Source organism: Mobula hypostoma, chromosome 3 (genome assembly GCF_963921235.1).
Source record: "Mobula hypostoma chromosome 3, sMobHyp1.1, whole genome shotgun sequence".
Taxonomy (NCBI): Eukaryota; Metazoa; Chordata; class Chondrichthyes; order Myliobatiformes; family Myliobatidae; genus Mobula; species Mobula hypostoma.
Genome location: NC_086099.1, coordinates 79,975,269 through 79,996,289, shown reverse-complemented (window position 1 = coordinate 79,996,289; position 21,021 = coordinate 79,975,269). Strand labels below are relative to the sequence as shown.

Sequence of the window (21,021 nt, the reverse complement as noted above, 5' to 3'; positions counted from 1 at the left end):
TTTCATATGAAGAAAGACTGGATGAATTGGGCTTGTACTCATTGGAATTTAGAAGATTGAGGGGGGATCTGATTGAAACATATAAGATCCTAAAGGGATTGGACAGGCTAGATGCAGGAAGATTGTTCCCGATGTTGGGGAAGTCCAGAACGAGGGGTCACAGTTTGAGGATAGAGGGGAAGCCTTTTAGGACCGAGATTAGGAAAAACTTCTTCACACAGAGAGTGGTGAATCTGTGGAATTCTCTGCCACAGGAAACTGTTGAGGCCAGTTCATTGGCTATATTTAAGAGGGAGTTAGATATGGCCCTTGTGGCTATGGGGGTCAGGGGGTATGGAGGGAAGGCTGGGGCGGGGTTCTGAGTTGGATGATCAGCCATGATCATAATAAATGGCGGTGCAGGCTCGAAGGGCCGAATGGCCTACTCCTGCACCTATTTTCTATGTTTCTATATTTCAGCCATGTTGGGTGTCATGCAGACCTGAAACAGTGTGGGGTATTTTGTTGTTTTGCTTTGCATCATCTATGCCACATTTGATTTGTGTTAGGAAGAATACACCAAGAGAAGTGTAGTTTTTTGTAAATTTTTCCAGTATTTTCTTTTCCAAGGGTAAGCAAGACAATCCATCAGCATTTCCATGAATAGTCGTTCTCTTAAATTCTTTTTCTCTGCAGCGGTAGGGGAATGTGATGCAGAGGCTATGGGGGCATTCATTTCCATCACTCAAAACATATGACATGACTGCATAAGGTGAGGCATCACAGGCAAGCTTCACTGGACGTTGTGGATCATGTTGTGTGAGTACAGTGTCAAACGTCTCCATTTCCTCTACTTTTTTGAAAATCACCTCACACTGCTTTGTCCATTGCCATTTCATCCTGACCTGCAGTAATGAGTTCAAGTGGTGGAACACAGTAGCCAAACTTGGCATGAAATTGTTATAATAACTGATAATTCCTAAAAAGGACCACAACTGCGACACGTCTTTTGGCCTAGAGTATCCACCACTGTTTGAATTTTCTCAGCATGCTTGTGTAATTCTTGTGCGTTGGTGGTGTGGCCACAGTAAGTGATGCCTAGTTTAAAGAACTCACTTGTTGCATTGTGCTCTGAGCCCATAATCTTCTAATCTTTTTAAGACTTGAGGAGCTCAAAACTGTTCACAATATGCAAGATGAGGCCTCAGCATCCCATACCATACCTGATCTTGTATTCTAGACCTCTTGAAATGAATGTTAACATTGCATTTGCCTTCCTCACCACCAGCACTTCTTACAAGTTAGCCTTTAAGTTATTCTATACAAGGACTCCCAAGTCCCTTTGCATCTCAGACTTCTGGATTTTCTCCACATTTAGAAAATAGTCTGCACATTTAATTCTTCTACCAAAGTGCATGGCCTGCGTTTTCCAACTTTGTATTTCATTTGCAACTTTCTTGCCCCTTCTCCTAATTTGTCTTAAGTTCTCTTGCATCCTACCTGTTTCTTCAACACTACCTGCCCCTCCACCAATCTTTGTACCATCTGCAAACCTGGCAACCAGTCATGTATTCCATCATCTAAATCATTGATACACAGCATAAGAACAAGTGGTCCCAACTCCGACCCCTGCAGAATACCACTCATCACTGGCAGCCAGGCAGAAAAGATTCTTTATTCCCACCCACTGCCTCTTACCAAACAGTTAATGCTCTAAGTATGCCAGTAAGTTTCCTATAATGCCATGGGCTCTTAACTTGGTAAGCAGCCTCATGTGTGACACCTTGTCAAAGGCCTTCTGAAAGTCCAAATATACAACATCCATTGCATCCCCTTTATCTATCCTACTTGTAATCTTCTCAAAGAATTCCAGCAGGTTTGTCAGGCAAGATTTTCCCTTGAGGAAACAATGCTGACTTTGTCCTATCTTGGCCTGTGTGACCAAGTACTCCATCACCTCATTGTTAACAATTGACTCCCAACATCTTCCCAACCACTGAGGTCAAGTTAACTGGTCTATAATCTCCTTTCTGCTGCCTTCCTCCTTTCTCAAAGAGTGGAGTGACAGTAGGTTATTGATCTACTTTCAGTACTGGGTTGATGTTGTCGTTAAAATCACCACAGATCCTGACAGTCCCACTCTTCTTGGCTACTGGAACACCTGGCATTGCCCATGGGCTCCACTCAACCTTGGCAAGAATTCTTCAGCCTCCACGCGATCTAGCTCAGTGGCTACTTTATCAGGGATGGTATAAGGAACAAGACGAGCTTTGCAAAACTTGGGTCTGACATTTTTAATTAACACTATTATACCTTTGATATGTTTGAATTTTCCAATGCTGTCCTTGAACACTGCTGTGCATTATCCAGTAGCATTCTTCATTCGCTTTCAATTGACCCTATCACAGGGATGTAGCGTGCAAATGATGGATGGATCTCCAATCAAGTTGGAGTTGTCTCAGCCAATCGCGCCTCCACAATGCAGATCCTCCTGTTTTTTTACCACATACAAGCCCAATGTGGCTTATTGGTTGTTGTATATCATTATTACGAATGTCATTCCCACAGAGGTTATCTTTTCTCCAGTATATAGTCCTAGTTGGATATATCTGTGGGCTTCAGTTCAGTATCTTTAAAATGCTGTTCAGACTCATTTTGTGGAATGATTGAAACAGCCAAACTAGTGTCTAATCACACTTTAGTTAATTTGCTGTTCATTTCTGGTGCAAGCCATATTGCTTGTCCACTGTTAGTTTTCACATTGTAAGTCCCAGTCCTGTGTTACTCTCATCATTGTCAAATTTTTCAACAACAGCATGCAGATTAGTGCTCTTTTTGAAACTGCAACTTGACTTGTTCTTTGTTCGTGTTCTACTTTGTTGTTTTTTCTGCAAGTTTTGTCTTTAAATCTGCTTTGATCTGGTGTATGTGAGCCCCTGCCACAATGGTAACACCATTTATTTGGCCAGGCTAGTTTTTATTTAGACATTGCAATTTTGTTTACGCTCACTTTAATTCCTGACTGCAACTCAATTGTGTCTTTGACTGCTGTTTCCATTAATAAGCTATTTCAACTGTCCTTTAAAATGTAAGTTGTGCTTCCATTAGAAGCTATTTTTGAATCTTTGTAAGATTCCAAAAACTCAACAAACTGTTAAGTGCATTATTAAGCCCATTATTGAATTGACAATGCTCAGACAACATCTGCAATTCAACTATATATGCTGAAGTGGACTCCTCTTCCTTGTGACTCTGCTTATGAAACCTAAAGCACTTTGCAATCAACAGTGGTTTTGGTTTTAAATGTTCCTGCATTATTTTCACAATATCTGCAAAGCTTGCTTCAGCTGGTCCGGTTGGAGGAGTCAAACTCCTTTGCAAACTGAATGCCTTTGAATGGAACGCAGTCAGCAAAATTGGCACTCATTTCTCATTGCTATTTTCTTTAAAATGCTGCTCAATCTATTCAGTATACAAAATCTAGTTATATTTCATGTAATCAAATGGCCAGACATTTCTGTTCTTTTCAATGATTACTACCGCCCGATTCTCACTGTTTTTGTACCTGCGAATTCTTTAATTTTCTCCCTCTTTTTTTACTCGATCAAAAATATGTTCTGCTCTGAAGAAAAAAGACATGATGTTTTTTTTTACAAACATAGAAAACCTACAGCACAATACAGGCCCTTCGGCCCACTAAGCTGTGCTGAACATGTCCTTACCTGAGAAATTACCTGGGGTTACCCATAGCCCTCTACTTTTCTGAGCTCCATACTCAACCGTCACGCTGTATTTTTTAAAAGCTCGAACATTTCACTTCAGCAGGTAGGTAGTTATCTTAGGTTCATTTTAAAAGTACGTCGTTTTCACTGTTATGTTTTGTAACTTCAAAATGTTAAAATAATTAAAAGAAAGACGGGGAGCCCAAAATGTGAGTCTGACTTCGTTTTTATTTTAAGCAAATGCACTTATTACGTGGTAGCGACATGACATATGTAGTTCACTTAGTTTTACATATAATCTATAAGGAATTATTTAAACAAGAATGGTTAATCATACAATATATTTGAAATATTGCTCAAATGCTACTGAAATATTACAAACTCAACAATAGATACCTGTTCTCTACCTCTTTGTAACTGCGGAATAAAATAAGTGTATTCCAAACAAGCAGGCAGCCTTCTCCACCAGATTACTGCTCAGGCAGAGAAAGGGAAAGTTACTTCCTGAACATGAAATTTTCTTTGCCACATGACTGGCAACATCTTGTTTTCCAACTGCCTGCGGATTGATTCAGTTACAAGAAGTTTTCTGTTAAAACTCCCAAGCAGAACAGAACATTTAATGTTAAAATCTGGACATGATTTGTTGCCTGGGGTCACTTTTATTGAAGAAGTTGATCCACAAATCAAGTCTCCAGGCAGATAAAGAGAAACCAGGAGTGTTGTCATACACAAGTAGTAAAATAAGATTCTCCAAAATGTTCCATGTGACTCAATGGGATTGTTTGCATTCCTTTTAAATTTATTTCCATTGGATTATTCCATTTCCAGTCACAAAAGATACAATTCAAAATAAAGTAATCTGAAATAAATGAAATTTTCGGAGTCTTTTGGCAGTGTTCTGTGCTTGGAAAACACGTTGGAATTCATCGTGGGACAACATCCAAAATGTATATTTTGTATGGTAATTTTTTTGCTTTTACATGGAATTGACTCTGCAGAATTCCATTGTTCACATTGTTGATTGAAACCAATAGTTGCATTGCACAGTAGCAACACACGCAAAATGCTGGAGGAACTCAGCAGGGCAGGCAGCATGATGGAGATTAAGGAGCCAACATTTTGGTCTGAGACCCTTCATCAGGACTGCTGAAGGACAGCACAGATTCCCAGTCTGCTGTATCTCACTTTCAACCAATCTGAAGAACTTCTCTCAAAGTCCACTGATTTACGTCATAAGATACATCATAAGAGATTTCATTTTTACATGCAGGTTCCGTCTGTTCAATCCAATTAAAATTCTTATTTTGTGTTTAGAATTTAAACTGCCTGTCAGAGAAGTGTTATTAAGAGCAGTTGGCCATTCAGCCTTCTGTTCCACCAGTGACAGGTCTTGTTTTACCTCCAGCAGCAAGACCCAGTAGATTCTTGGAATCTAAAATAAAACCTAACTCTGCTGGAAATACTCAGCAGGTCAGGTACTTAACCTGCAAAGAGAAAAATGGTTAGCTTTCCAGCTAACTTCCCTATCGCTTGCAAAAAAAATCTTGCACTTAGAAGTTACAAATGGCCAAGCACCACAGCCTTTGGCAGGAATGAGTTTCAAATTTCTGCTACAATTAATGTGTTTTATGATTTTGCTCCCAGGTGTCATAACATCATATTCTTTTGAAATTAAAGGAGGTGAGAACAAACTTGAAAAAACTAAAGTGAAGAAGAAAATTAATAGGAGAGCACTCAAAAATGGTGGCATTATTTTTAAATTGTTTTGCATGCAATTTAATATGCATCAGTTAACCACATAGTCAAAGCTAATAGATAGGCACTGTAAAAATAATTGTAAACTTTGTAGTTCTGTGTAAATTTTTGATGAAGTAACGATATAGTGTTTTTTTTAGTACTTTAGCTGTCTTTATTACAGCTTGCTAAGGATTAAAATGTGAACATAGCATGTAGTTTGTGACAATAGGAAGATTATATAAAGCAAAATGTATAATAACTGTATTTTTATGAAAGTGAGTTCTAAAGTAATCCTCAGCATACTAACTTGGATAAATATGCACATATTCTACATGATTTTAATCTAGTAAATTAACACATTCCACTGGTCAAGATTTTAAACTAAAATTTGTGTACCATTTACCTGCCTGGAATTTAATGTTGGTGCTAAGATTGTTGTCTTGCTCTTTCTTATCTCTCTCTAACAAACGTTAGCATTATCAGCTTCTAGGACTTGACATACAAGTCTTAGGTTCTTTGGCTCCAGCTTCTACTTTGCCCCAACTGCTGTCACCTCAGCACTAGTAGTCATGTTACTGTCTCTGGGATGTTCATCCCCAAACTTTTGTTTTCTGTTTCTCACATTAAGACATTTCAAATCCCAGCTTGATCTGTTCCATTATGCTCTATTGTTTGATGGTCATTTCTTTTAGCTCGTCTTTCTGTTCAATGGCTGGGAATAAATTTCATCATTACAGACTGGTAATGCTAAGTGGCTTAAGATAAGAATCCATGTAAATGCATTTTATATGAAGCAGAAATCTAAAATGCTAATTAGAAAGTACAATTATAATTATAAATTATATTTTATAATTTATAATTATATTATAATCATATAGTGTGGGCTGTATTAACCAGCAGTTTAATCAATAGTAGAAAATATGAATAATGTATACCTAGCTGAATTTTTGTCTCACTACTACGTTTCTTTGAATTGATGCTTTGAGGGTATGTTTTGCTGGTGATAACAGCATCAATTATTTCTTTGTCTTGTCAGTTTTCATTGTTGTGTATTCAATTTTGAAGTGCCCTATATCGAAGTGTATTTTGCTTTAATAAAACATTTGCTTTGACACACTTGTTACTCTGATAAGCGCAGGAGCTTGCAGTTTGTCAAAAAGTAACCTAAAGCTTTTAAAGGATGTAGTCCTTTCAATAATACTATAAGACCATAAGACACGGGAGCAGAATTCAGCCCGTTGAGTCTGCTCCACCATTCACTCATGGTTGATTTATTATACCTCTTAACACCATTCTCCTGCCATTCGCACCCCCCCCCCCAATAACTTGGACATCCTTACTAATCAAGAACCTATCAATCTCCACTTTAAATACACCCAACGGCTTGGCCTCCACAGCCATCTGTGACAATGAATTTCCTCTAGCTAAGGAAATTACTCCTTATCTTTCTTCTAAAGGAATGTCATTCTATTCTGAGGCCGTGCCCTCTGGTCCTAGACTCCCCTACTGTGGGAAACATCCACTCTATCGAGGCCTTTCAACATTCAATAGGTTTCAATAAGATCACCCTCATTCTTCTGAACACTGGTGAATACAGGCTCAGAGCCATCAAATGCTCTTCATACGACAAGCCTTTCAAATCTGGAATGATTTTTGTGAACCTCCTTTGAACCCTCTCCTGTGCCAGCGCATCTTTTCTAAGACAAGGGGCCTAAAACTGCTTGCAATACTCAGTGAGGCCTCACCAGTACTTTGTAAAGCCTCAGCATTACATCCTTGCTTTTATAGTTGCATTTGCCTTCCTCACCACCGACTCAACCTATAAGTTAACCTTTAGGGAATCCTGCACAAGGACTCCTAAATCTCTTTTCACCTCTGATTTCTGAATTTACTCCCTATTAAGAAAATAGTGTTCAGATTAATATCTATGTATTCATGTAAATAGAGGAGAATATGATAGTGGAGCTGGTTATAGTGAATATTGGGTGATTTCACTGAATCTTTGCTCGTAGAGAGGAACAATGCTAAAATGAGCTAGAACTATGGATCCAGAAATCCTGTCATGAGGTGCAATGATTATGCCATGATTACGAATTACCTGTGAATTCTATCCAAAAAGTGACTTGCAGAAATTTACCATCTATCTAATTGTGTTCACCTGCTCATTGCTAAAACTAAACAATCCCACTTTGTGGACTTGTACCTTTCACTGTTTTGAATAATTGTTCATTTTTTATGTAAAATAACATAAAGCAGGCTGTGCTTCAGTCATTTCCTATGGAGGGATGGTGAACCGATGGCGCACGCAGAAGTTTTTGTTAGCATGCAGGGCTGCCCCTCGGTTCTTTAAACACCATCCATAATTTAAAAAACAATGTTTATTTTACTATCAAATGAACCAACAAATGTTACAAGCTGAGAGCAGTGAGATGTTTTCACGTCAGCTTGTCACCAACTAGACTATTGCAAGAACATGTGACATTGGATGATACATTTTAAAATCCTCGCTGACCTGGCATACCTATCATCAATTGGATGGTTAATAGCTGGGCCAACTGGCTTTGGCTTTGTTCTGCTTATACTTTTTCTTCTTTTGTTTATGAGTGAACACTGGATATTCAGTGATACTCACCGGAATTTAGAGGATAGCCGGGGGATCTCATTGAATCCTACTGAATGTTGAAAGGGCTGGATAGGGTGGATGTGGAGAGAATGTTTCCTTTGGTGGGGGTTTCCTGAACCAGAGGGTACAGCCTCAAAACTGAGGGGTGACCTTTTAGAACAGAAGTGATAAAAGAATTTTTTTAGTAAGGAAGTAGTGAACCTGTGGCGTGCTCTGCCATAGACTGCAGTGGAGGCCAAGTCTGTAGTTACACTTAAGGCAGAGGTCGATCATTTCCTGATCAGTCAAGGTATCAAAGGATCTGGCGAGAAGCCAGGTGCATGTGGTTGAGTGAGATCCAGGATCAGCCATGATGGAATGGCGGAATAGTCTCTACAGGCTGAATAGCCTAATTCTGCTCCTGTCTTATGGTCTGGACTTATACCTGCAAATAATGTATGTGGTTTAGAGTCGCTATGAATATTTATTTTTTTGGGCAATGTTTGTTAGCTTTCTGGCTTTTAAAAGATTTGTTGTGTGTTTGAATGAAATTTGTCTGTTTCTGATAAACAAAAATTTTCTTTTGAAGAATTCTATTGTGTGAACTTGTAGATTGATGGTTTTTTGCAAATTTCTCCTCATGTTTGAATGACTTGAACAATAAGTTACAGGGATCTGGCAAAACACTTGATGTTATGTTTGATAATATAACATCCTTTAAATTAAACTGGAATTATTTAAATATGATCCCAAAAATGGCGCTTTTAAGTATTTCGCAGCCCTAAAAAAATGCATGACAGCTATTGAAATTCCCTGAAAGACAGACATTCAGTGCCTTCCAGTGCAATCTTTGAGCGTCGTTCAATGACTGAACAATTTTCTTTAAGGTTCACTAAGTTCAGGCCATTTGAAGAAAGTGCAAAATTCATAAAGTATGCGAGCAGAATAACATTAAACAAACTGAATTTGGAAATAATTTTGAAATGTTATTAATTGATTTTAAAAACAGTTCAATTTGGAGGCAAAAATCTGTTGATTTAAGAGATGAGTTAGTGACTGCAACAAAATATCAAAATCCAGATAGTGAGATATAAAATTCCTGAATTCCATTCCTGAAATTTTTAACTGAACAATCTTGGTTGGCCCGTGTTGAAACTAGTGCTTCGTGCTGAGCTCTCAAAACAACTAAATACAAGCTTTATATAAAATATCTGCCATTGTTAGTGCAGCAACAAAATTCTCACTGAGAGTAAGGGGTGTTTATTTTCCTGTCCTTAATCTTTATGAATATGCAAACTTTATAATTTCACATTCACATTTCATATGTTATATACGAGGTGCAATAACAATACTATTTATAAATGATATCTTCAATTGTACTTTAAAGATTAATATTAATTTTTGAACTGGTTTTCTAAAATGCTTCACTTATTTCAACATGTGTTTGTTGCACTTTTATTAATAGTAAAATATTAATACATATAAATTAACAAAACATCCTTTCTCTTTAAAAAAATTCATAATTGATTTAACTAATACATTAATCAATTGAGTAATTTCTCAGCTCAACATTACCATGACAGAGGTGAGAATTTTTTTAGAAGATTATCACGAGTTTGGCACAGACTTTCAAAAACGTTGCCACCCCTGTTATGGCACTATATCTCTGCTGTTGTGCAGCTCTGCAAAAATAGATTCCTTTAATACTTTCCTCATTCTATCTGGCTGTTTAAAATTAATGACCTCTGAATCATGAATTCCCATCAAAGAAAGTATTCTTTCTCTAAGTGCTATGTTTAAAAGTATTATTAAATTCTAAATCCTCAAAAAATTTCTGAGTCACTTCTGTCAACATTGCTGAGATTTCTATTCACAACTGTATCTCCTGCCAAAAAAAAACTAAGTGAAAGTGTTTACTTTTCACCTCAATAAATCTCATGGCGCTACTCCTTCCATGTAAGACTCTTTAAGCAGTTTTAATGTACTGTGACTTTCACGTTTGTGTTGGTTGTCAAGGTTAATGAATGGCTGCTGAAAGAGAATGGGAACAAAGCAATAAAGTTTATAGTGGTCACTGGCTCACTTACCATTTGTGCCACCCATGAATGTGACTACCTTTAATGTATGATTTGTAGGTTCGTATGGCCCTGAAGAATGCAGAGAAGGAGCTGGAAAATCGCAGTGGCTTGACAATGCCAGAACCCCTCCAGAAGTGGTTGCAGCTTACTCATGAAGTGGAGGTTCAGTATTACAACATCAAGAAACAGAGTGCCGAGCTCCAACTCAATGGTGTAAAGGAGGAGGTATATTTAAAACTATGTAGAACTTAACTGTTTCCTTAAAGCAGACAATGCAAAATATAATTGAAAAGAGACAAGAAAACATTGTAAAGCCAGCTTAGTAAAAATAACCTTTATTTTGATGAAAGAGGAAGGTAGACTAAAGGCCTATTTTTCATAACAAGATATAAAATTTTTCAAGAAAAACCTGTGCAGTTAATGCATTATGATTGTTCTTAGAACATCTGCTTCTAACAGCAAAAGTAAATTAAATCTACCTTGCCTTATCAGAACCACTAACGTTTTCCTGCTGCTTTTAGGCAGAGAGGATCAAGAAGAAACGCAGCACTGTCTTTGGAACATTCCACGTAGCCCACAGTTCCTCCCTGGATGAGGTTGATCACAAAATCCTGGCAGCAAAGTAAGTTTTTTTTTGTTTGCTCACCTGTTGCAAGCGCATAGCCTTATGTTGGTGATGCAATCGGTCATGCTGGTAGGCTCCTGAATGATGAAGTTTGTGGATTTGTTGAGTATGGCACAATATTGTATTTTTCTGCAATGATGCAAGAATGGTGATTAAAAAGATCTGAATGTCCTCAACGTAAGTATTGTTGGGCGTATGAAACAAGATTAAAATGTCCAATTATTCATAAACACTAGTTGCAGAACAACCAAGAATCCAAAATGTGTTTCCTTTGGTAATGGGTCTGGTAGAGTTCAACTGATCCCATTGTATCTTGAAGGTTCACTTTATCAAGCTCACGGATGAGTTTTACTTTCTCCTAGAAAGGATCCTGAGGATAAGGATCAAAATCAGCACTTAATTGACAGTTTATGTATATATAAAAGCGTTATTTAACTGGGGGAATGCAGATTGATGTGGAAGGGCAAGTGGCTTTGAAAGTATACTAAAATATATAAATACACAGCAGTTTTTTTTAATAGAATGTAGATTTTATGATAAATTGAGTATAAGATTGGGACTAACAGCAAAAGGCATAAAATGTGTCAAATTGTATTGTTAAATCTATGTAAATATTAAATGTGTTCTGATTTCTATGTTTTAGGGACGATGTTGAACCAATTGAAAATGCCTAGTACATTTTCACTGGTTTATTACCTTTTCTGAAGAAATACAAGCAAGAAAAGTTGCACAATGTTTGAACAAAAAAATGAAGGGGGTATTTAATGGTATTTCAGATTAAGGATGGATATAAATGTGGATATAGTTAAAGTCCGGAATAGGGTAAATAAGTAAAATTGGAGGACTTAAATATACAATTTATTGGAAAAGACTTGGGATAAGAGGAACAATGTGCATCAGTAGGATACGCGATCAGAGGAAGGAGTTGAATCAAAGCCACAGTTGATTTTTGACATCACTTCCTCAACCAGATCCAAGTATGTGAGAGATCAAACTGATCTGATTTCACTTATTGGCATGAAGCTGCAAGGTTTAGGTTGGCAAGATTTTACCTTTGCTTCCTTTGGAGTCTGCTGTAGGTAGCTGAAATTGAAATTTAGACCTTACTGTCAGAAGCAAAACAGTATTTGAGATTCTCCATTTAGAAGGCATGCATGCTGCAAGCTAAAAGGAGTCACAGTAAGCTTGTATATTTTTTTTAGTCAAAGTTCTTGTTGTCCAAGAGAAATTGATGTCCTGAGATATCTTTTATTCTGGTTCTCTCTGCTGAATGGCAGTTGTTTACTTCATCCTCACTTAAAAATACATACTGCTGGTGACCTTCTGATGGTGGCCACTGGCATTGATGTCACTCCCAACACTGACTTGTGTTTATCATCTTTGGTGCATTCAAGTAAGGCTGAAGAATTAAAATCTTCTTGATCTTGTGCCTTGAAGGATTGCTACCTGCTTTGGTTTGTGCATCCAATTTCTGCCTCTTGGGTTCTATTGATTCCCATGCCATTATTAAATAATATATTAAATATAGACAATCTCCACATTGTCCTTTATGGAATTCACAAACCACTACTCAGAAAATTGAGATGTGTGGGGAAGTAAAGAGAAAAATACAATTTTTTTTTTACAGCTTGCATTTCTTGATGGGTCCGTGGATATTGTGGCTTCATGTTTGGAAAATTGTGATTATGGACCATTTTTCTAGGAAAGCAATCTACTTCCATGTGAAAATGGAGTTGTCAGTAGTTTGCAAAATGCTGTAAAACTGTGTTAAGGTGTGTTTTAGGCATTGCCTAGCTTTGCATTTTTCTTTAGATGAAGCAGCTTTTCACTGTGCCTTTGTTTCCTACAGGACAGAGCTGAGCTGTTCATTGTGCTCTGCTAATAATGGTTTGACCCTTCACAAAATATATTATACTGCACTGTACAGTCATGCTGTCAACTATCAGCTGTAGGCCTTGTACCTAACCTAGAATTGGCAATCATCTTTCACTTTTTCTCAAAGGCTGTACCACACCTGCATTGGCCTTTTATTTATGTTGATAAAACAGAACAAAAGTAAGTATTTTAAAATCAAATTAGGAGCTCAAAGTATTAAGAGAGATTTTTAATTGTTCATTTAAAAAATGACAAAGTGAATCAAGATATTAGGGAAGGAAGTTTTTGAAACTGTCTCCAAAACTATGGGTTTTATTTGTAGGTGGCTTCTTCATTTGGAGCTTCACAAGTTGACATAACGTTAACGTTGAAAACAGACATGAGTGACTTGCAGGCTAATAGTTGTGGAAAACCATCAGTATCACCCCTTTGTAGACCTCATGGGATAGGGAGAATAGAGTGTTGGTGAATTAACAAAATTAGATCATTTCAGATCCAGTTGTCTCCTCTATTGCAACACACATCAAAGTTGCTGGTGAACGCAGCAGGCCAGGCAGCATCTCTAGGAAGAGGTACAGTCGACGTTTCAGGCCGAGACCCTTCGTCAGGACTAACTCCTCCTGCGTTCACCAGCAACTTTGATGTGTGTTGCTTGAATTTCCAGCATCTGCAGAATTCCTTGTGTTTGTGTCTCCTCTCTTGAATCTCTTTGCTGCTCTGATATTGCAACATGATTTTTGTTGTTGTGTGTTCTGCAAAGTTAGTTTCCTACCATTGTGACTCACTAATAATTTGATTCTTTTTTTTCAAATATTTACTCAGTAATTGCTTTCATGCAGAGAACAGTGTTAGTGGTGTATTGTAGTATTTCTTTCCTGGAAAAACTATTTGAGAAAGAATAAAGTTGATTCACTACTTTTGATCTATTGTTATGAGCAAATTCGGTGAATTAAATCAGAAGATGTGTTAAATACTCTGCAGGTCAACCTGTGAGAAGAGGAACAGAGCTAATATTTCAACCCAATTTACAGCCAATTCAATTTATTTCATGAGATATCAGAAATAGCTGAGAGCATTTGATATATCAAAGACTCTGGAGCAGACAAATCCCAGCTGTTATTCTGAAAACTTGTACTCCAGGGCTAGCTGCTTCTTTAGATAAGTATAGAAACAGCTCTGGCATTGACAGTGTGGCACATTGCCAAGGTATGTGGCTGTACACAATCCAGTCCATCTGACTACTGCCCAGTCAGCTGACTCAGTCTTCGGCACAATGATGGGAACATCTTTAACAATGCTATCAAACAGCACCTGCTCTCTGGTTAACTCTAACCATGCAGAGTTTTGGTTTCATCTAGTCAGCTTGATTCCAGACATCATTACATCTCCAAAGACAGGAGGAGAAAATTCATGCCATTGAAGCATTGGGAAGAGTATGGTATTAAGGGTTATATTGGAGGCAGTAGTCTTCAATGGGAAAACAGTCAAATGGTTGCACAAAAGGAGGATGGACGGCAATATTGGAAATCAGTCATTCCTAGCCCAAGGACATCACTGCAAGATGGTGGATGGAGCACTGCTTTTTCTGGATAATACAGAGGAATATTATATTGGTGGTAGTGGAATGTGTACTAAACGTGGTAAAAATCTTAGGAGATCAGATGACAACTGACTCTCTACAAGATACCCAGACCTTGAAGTACTATATTAGCAATGGTATTTGTAGAGTTGGCTCTGTTGTTTTAAATGGCTGGTGGTCCCCAAGCTATTGATGGTGGGATATTGATTAGTGGGTATTGTAGTTGATTGTCAAGCAGAGGTATTTGTTTGAGACAATGATTGGCTGATTGTACAAATGTTACTGCTTCATGTGTACCAGCTTATGCCAGGATGTCGTGCAGTGGTCACCTGGAACTGCTTTACCACTGTGAATAGAACACTGTGAATGTAACACCTTCCCACAGTTGAGCATGTGATGTGGATGGCTCATTAATACTGCAGCTTAAGATGATTGAATCTCAGATACTCTCTTAGTTAACTTTTGCTATAAAGTCCTGAGGCTGAAACATTGACCTGTGGCAACTCAATAATCATCCTTTGTTCTCGGTTCTGTTCCTACAGAAATGTTTTCCTTCCCCCTGGTTTCCATAGACTTCAGCTTTACTAAGATTCTTTGATATTAAAGTCAATCAAACATTCCCTATTTGCACTCACACTATCCCTGGAATTCAGATCTTCATCCATGGTAGGACCAAGATGAAATGGCAGAACTTGAACTGGACAACTGAAATTGTAGTTATCATTGCTAGAAATGGCAGGGACTTCTGGCACTTCATAGATGATTGAGAATTAGAGGCTGATGGGGTGCATTTTGGCCAGTTTAGATTTGTGAAAAGGACATGCCAGAGTAATTTTTCACTTTTTGGGGAGATTTCATTGTTGTACCTAAGTGGGAGTTAATTGGCTAGTGGTGCAGTTAGCTTACAAAGTTGTTGAGATTTGTATCCTTTGCTACATGAATTGATAAATGCTGTAAACATGGAGTTAGATTAAAAACTAAAGCTTGTTGCTTGAAAAAGAGCCAATAATGGACCATTCACTTGACAGAGTGTAAACAATTCAGTAACGTCCATGCCACTGCCATTACGACACTGATAGAAGATGGTGGGACATTGACTGAAACACCTGTTTCTATGAGCATAACCATCATGGGCTTGATCGGTTTGTGGTTCTGGGGGCAAATTTCCAGATGTTAGTGTTAACTAGGACTAACAAAGACAGGTCTGCTTGTGTGTCTGGTTGGTCATATTGTTTTATTCCACATTGTTCATTATAGTAGTAGTTTGGTACACGAAGTAGTTTGCCATGCAACTTCCAAGTTAATGTCATTGCTGGTGTTCTACAGTCACACAAACACCAGCTATCATTTGGTGAATTTCTTCTCTGAGGAATGCTACAGAACCCTTTTTCTTTTACAGTGGTTATTAATACAGGTAGCTGTTTTCTTCAGCTGGGATATTCAACCTGGAAGTTAGGAAAAATGTAAATTCAGTTACTTTAATATAGACATCTGGATTTTTTTCTTCTTCAGCTGTAGTTGTGGGGTCAGACTTTATTCCAAAGGTCATTGGTACTCAGTGGATTAAAATCATTGGAAACCATGCAGTTTGAAAGAAAAAGAAGGCAGTTTCAAGAGAGTATTAAAAGTTGTTCTAATCAGGCAATTTACAATTCTTGCTTCTTTTCCAACTATTTCAGGCAAGCTTTATCTGAGGTGACAGTAGCACTGCGTGAGCGACTACATCGCTGGCAACAGATAGAAAAGATTTGTGGCTTTCCCATCATGCATAATGTTGGAATGTCAAGCCTTACCTCGGTGTTATACTCTGATCACAGCTGGGTGGTCATGCCACGTACCTCTGTCCCACCATTCCCAATAGCTGGTGGGGTGGATGATCTGGATGAAGACACACCACCTATTATTCCACAATTTCACCGTAAGTTCCAAATCTCATTTCCTGACGGCGGGGGTGGGGGTGGGGGAGCATCTGAGACTGCAATCCTCCCATTATTAGAGCTTTGCATTCGGCCAAGGAACAGGAAGGAGCTAGCCAGATGCTATAGGTTTCCAATCTACTTCCCAAGATATTTGAGGCAGTTGAATACCTGACATTTTACATTTCAGGACATGCAGAGCAGAAGAAGCTGACATTTGAAGCACAATGCTAGATGAAAGCTTTTTGGTTAAACTCAAAAGTTCCTGGCTGGAATATTGTGTCCCAAATTTCATTATTAGTTTGGACGAAAGGCCTGACTACTAATTATACAAATGCCTGTCCAATGAGTTCATACTAACTATTGACCATTCACTCACACTAATTCTACAATAATCCCAGTTTTTTTATTCTCCCTGCCTTCAAATATTCTACCCACAGCAGGGGCAATTTACACTGGCCAACTAACACATCTTCGGGATGTGGGAAGATCCGGAAGTGTAGCAGTTAGCATGACACTATTACAGCTTGGGGTATTAGAGTTCCGAGTTCAGTCCCGGCGTCATCTGTAAGGAGTCTCTCCGTTCTCCCCACAGATGTGTGGGTTTTCTCTGGGTCCTCCGGTTTCTCCCCACAGTCCAAGGACCTACCAGTTGGTAGATTGACTGGACACTCTCAATTGTCCCGTGATTAAGCTAGGGTTAAATTAGGAGTTGCTTAGTGGTGCAGCTCGAAGGGCTGGGAGGATCTATTCTGCATTACAGAAAATAAAATAAAATAAATCTCTAAATTAAAAAAGTGAACTAGAGCTCTTAGTGAAAATCAATGCAGTCAGAGGGAGAAGGTATAAATTCCACACGTTAGAATTCAGTCCGTGTCACTGGCTCTACCAGCTATGCCAATGTTACATCATCCCTGTGTGTCAGCATAGTGATTAGAGATGCTGTCTTTCCATAGGATGTGGCAGGCATATTTCTTTAACCCATCGAACTGAAGGATCCTCATTACAGAGAGAAATTTGTCTTTGTTCAGTAGCTTAATTTCAATGGATCTAAATGTTGGGATGTGAGCAGAAATGACAGCTGCCACTGCTATTTAGTACCTGTAACCATTTTCTCTTCTGCAGTATCTCAGGTAGATTCAAGATTCAAAGTGCATTTATTATCAAAGAAGGTGTAAATAATACATCCTTGAGATTTGTTTGCTTACGGGCAGTCGCAAAGCAAGGAACCTGGAAGAAACCAATTTAAAAAAGACCAACCCCCAGTGCCCACAGAGAGAAAAAATCATATCATGCGTACAATAGAAACGAGCAACACCAACAGCATTCCAAACCAAATTGAGTCCTATGATCCAAATCTCCAGTGTAGACCCAAAGCCTGGATATTTGGTTCATCGTATTAGTTTGTAATTTATACTACAAACTCTGTTATTTATTCACCCAAAGCTGGTTAGACCTGTGGCTCCATCAACCTCTCCCAGTACCCGTAACTTACGACATTCACCTTGTGAACTTTTGGTGTTCAGCCACTTGAAAACAACTTTGTCCTGTACTGTAGAAGCCCTGCTGGTGCACGTGTCACTCTGCCCAGTCCCTGCATTACACTGGACAATTGGCCTCTGTGAACCCATGATCCCATGTCAGTCAGACCTGGTATAGGGTCAGAATCCACATTCCTTTAAACAGAGTCTTTTTAAATTCCTTTAAACAGAGTAAATTCAGTTACTACTTATTTAATTTTATTCATTAATTTTAATGTTTCTGATTATTTTGATAGCTTCCTCATGTGTCAGAGACATTTAAACTTAAAGCACTTTGAAATTGGTGGTTGAGTTCCTGCCCATACCTTTGCCTTCAATCGAAAGCTGTTAGTGTATTTTAGGGCAGGACAAAGTAGTACAACAGTTGAGACCTATTTGCGGCTAAAGCCTTACTAAGTTTCACCGTTTGACTCTTGGGGGTGGGCTGAATCTAGTCCTCCGTAAGATCAGAGAATAAGTGGAATTAAGTTAATCTAGCCCTCCAGCCTTGTATATCACTCATTTAAATTAATCTCTATCCTAAAATCCATTAACCTGCCTTAGCTTTCTTAACTGTGTTGTCCCTACTCAACAAAACTTTGCTGATCAGTCTTGAAGGATTCAAAGTAATTGCAGCATTTTTGGAGTGAGAATTCTAGATTACTATGCCAAGAAAGTGCTTTCTATTTCACTTGGTCAGTAGGCTCTAATTTTAAGATACAAAATGAAAACACTTTGGATCCTGAAAATCTGAAATAAAATTGAAATTCTTGTATATTGTGCAACACTTATTATGGGTATGGTATTGAAGATTATTCATCAAAATTGATAGTTCTGACCTTTGATGCTAAGATTATGTCTGCTAGCAGTTGAATCCCCCACCATTATAATATTTTTCCATATCTATATGCTGAGTAAGTTGTTTAACAGTTTGCATGAAATTGATACGTCCCCAGGCAAATCAGCTGCAATCATGGGAATGCGAGTTTATACAATCTATTTTAGCCTTGCAAGTTCTAGTGAATATTTGTGAATTGTATTTTAGATCATGTATTGAAATCCCTGCTTTCCTATTCTTTGATTTTGTTATGTGCTTTGCAGCAGTAGGTCAAGGGAAACTCAATTACAACTTGGTAAAAAACAGTAACCAAGGTCGCTATCGACGGCCCATTATGGTTCAGTCTGGCGTTTCATCTTCCTCCAGTCCTGACATCTTGGCAATGAATAGCAACGTCAACCTTTACCGTAGTGAAGAAGAAGAAGAAGATGCCATATTCTTCACAGCTGACAAGAAGTGGTAAACAAATTATTGTGTGCTATTGAATGAACTTAACCAAATTGAATAACATTTATTCTACGGAGGATTGTTCAATATTTTCACAGCTATGAGTGAAATTTGGACTTGATACTAACAGACTTCATAATGATTATTTGTCCTAAACTGTGAAAATGTGGACAATCCATGCTTGCTATCACAATTAAAATGGTGGAACCGTTCACCCGAACTGGAGCAAAATTTGGATTTTGCCCCAATTCTTAGCTTTGCCTGTCAGTCTTGTTGTGCACAAGCCCCTAACCATTGGCTGATAAGAATTACTCCAAAAATGAGGTGTAATGGAAAGAGCTGAGTGGAAATTACTCTGCTGATTACTACCTCACCACTTCCAATTGTTTATTTTGTTAAGCAACATTGTATGGGTGAACTGGGAACATTGACATTTCAATTAAGAAACGTCTGTAAACATAGGTAAACACCATTTAGCTTTATTAGCACTCCAGGAGTGATGAGTACAGTTTTCTATGTTTTTAAAGAACCAGTCCAAGTTTAGTGTATCTTCCCTTGTACATCTGAGGAACAGTCCCTTTCCTTAAATAGACTAAATAAAAACAAGTTGCTGTTTACTTAGCGCAGACATTTGGAAAATCAGCCCAACTTTTGCCTACCTACTGTTAATAAAAGAAGTGTTAACTTGCATATTTGTTGCCTTTTGTTACACAGGGAGATGCAGGAGACCGCTTCAGATTGTGACTCCTCTTTTGGATCATTGAATGGAAAGAAACTGTTTAACTTGTCAAACTGTGAGGCTGCCAGTAGTCATTCGTTCAGCATGTCGAAGAACTCCTTAGATGACCTTTTGACTGCTGATTCACCAGTGGCACATGAGCGGTTAACTGTAACACCAGATTCGCTGGGCTCAGCAGACACCAGAAGTCTGATTCTGAGCCCTTTGAAGGCCACAAGGCCCCTTCAGAATGGTCTTGAGAAATCGTGCAGCATGGGACACCTATCAATAGCACAAGACCGACGCATCTTGGAGTTTGACACCCAGAGTGAAAACAGGGCACTGAAGGATTTGAAAAGTGCATCTAAAGCGCAAACAGCATCCCAAGATCTCCACAGTATCGACAGAGTAAAAAAATCCTCCAAGTTAAAAAAGATCTTCAAGAAAATATCATCAAAGTGATTAGAGCGAAAGGGTGATGATGGTGAATCTCAAGTCACCGTAACATCTGTTTACAAAAGCTGCATTTAGATGTTACATGGAGTCCTACGCTCTTTGGCCAAATTACAGATGTAGAACTGAATCTTGCACTATTACCTTCCTGATCAGGAAGATGTCTCTAATTATAGAAACAGTGTATAAAGTTTGTAGAGACATTATTGCAGAAGAGTCTATGTTTTTACTGTTACAACTAGAGCTTTAGTAGGATTTTTAAGGATTCCAATTTTTAGTGATTTAAAAACAAAAGAATTTCTACAAGAAAGAAAGTGATACCTTTTTCTTGCAAGTCACATTTCTTAAATGTTTTACAAAGCTGCTGTACAGATGATTAAATATGCCTGGCAACCTCAGAGCTTTTGCTCATGACTTGTCTTTGAACTCTGAAGAACATGGACTTTGCAGAAGATTTCCATGAGCCTGTAAAGATCAGCATTAGGGGTTTTCTCTCGATCTCACCTGGCAGTGGTAACAGTGGACTTGGCAAAATACTGATCTTTTAATTCAAGATTTATTATTGCAGACCAACTGTGGAAACAAATTCACCTGAATTTAATTAGGGTGGTTGGGTTATTGGGAATTTCTTGAATGTATTAAAAAAATAAATTGAAGCATTATGATACTGAACTGAGTACTGTAGTTTTACTTATTTATTAATTCACTTGAGTTTTGTTAAATTATGTAAAATTCTGCACCACCAGGGTCAGTCTGGAAAAATGAATGCATGTTCTGGTTTTACAGAGGCTTTCTTGTGTTTCTAAAACAGATTTTACAATTTTGGGATCTCCTAAAGCAGTGGTCCCCAACCACTGGGCTGCAAAGCATGTGCTACCGGGCCGCGAGGAAACGATATGATTTGGCGATATGAGTTGGCTGCACCTTTC

The 21,021-nt window shown here is 38.2% G+C and overlaps 1 protein-coding gene across 2 annotated transcripts in view; it reads left to right on the top strand.

Moving 5' to 3' along the window:
• The window catches only part of stim2b (stromal interaction molecule 2b), a 159,636-nt gene extending 138,878 nt beyond the window's left edge, over positions 1-20,758 (top strand). The window contains exons 9-13 of one of the 2 annotated variants that reach the window (XM_063043327.1): positions 10,179-10,346; positions 10,643-10,743; positions 15,880-16,118; positions 18,741-18,933; positions 19,636-20,758. In XM_063043327.1, the coding sequence (XP_062899397.1) occupies positions 10,179-10,346; positions 10,643-10,743; positions 15,880-16,118; positions 18,741-18,933; positions 19,636-20,101 (1,167 nt within the window). In that variant the 3' untranslated portion in view covers positions 20,102-20,758. Of the gene's footprint in view, positions 1-10,178; positions 10,347-10,642; positions 10,744-15,879; positions 16,119-18,737; positions 18,934-19,635 lie in introns of both variants that reach the window. The other variant, XM_063043326.1, reaches the window with a different exon arrangement.
• The last annotated feature ends 263 nt before the right edge of the window (positions 20,759-21,021 follow it).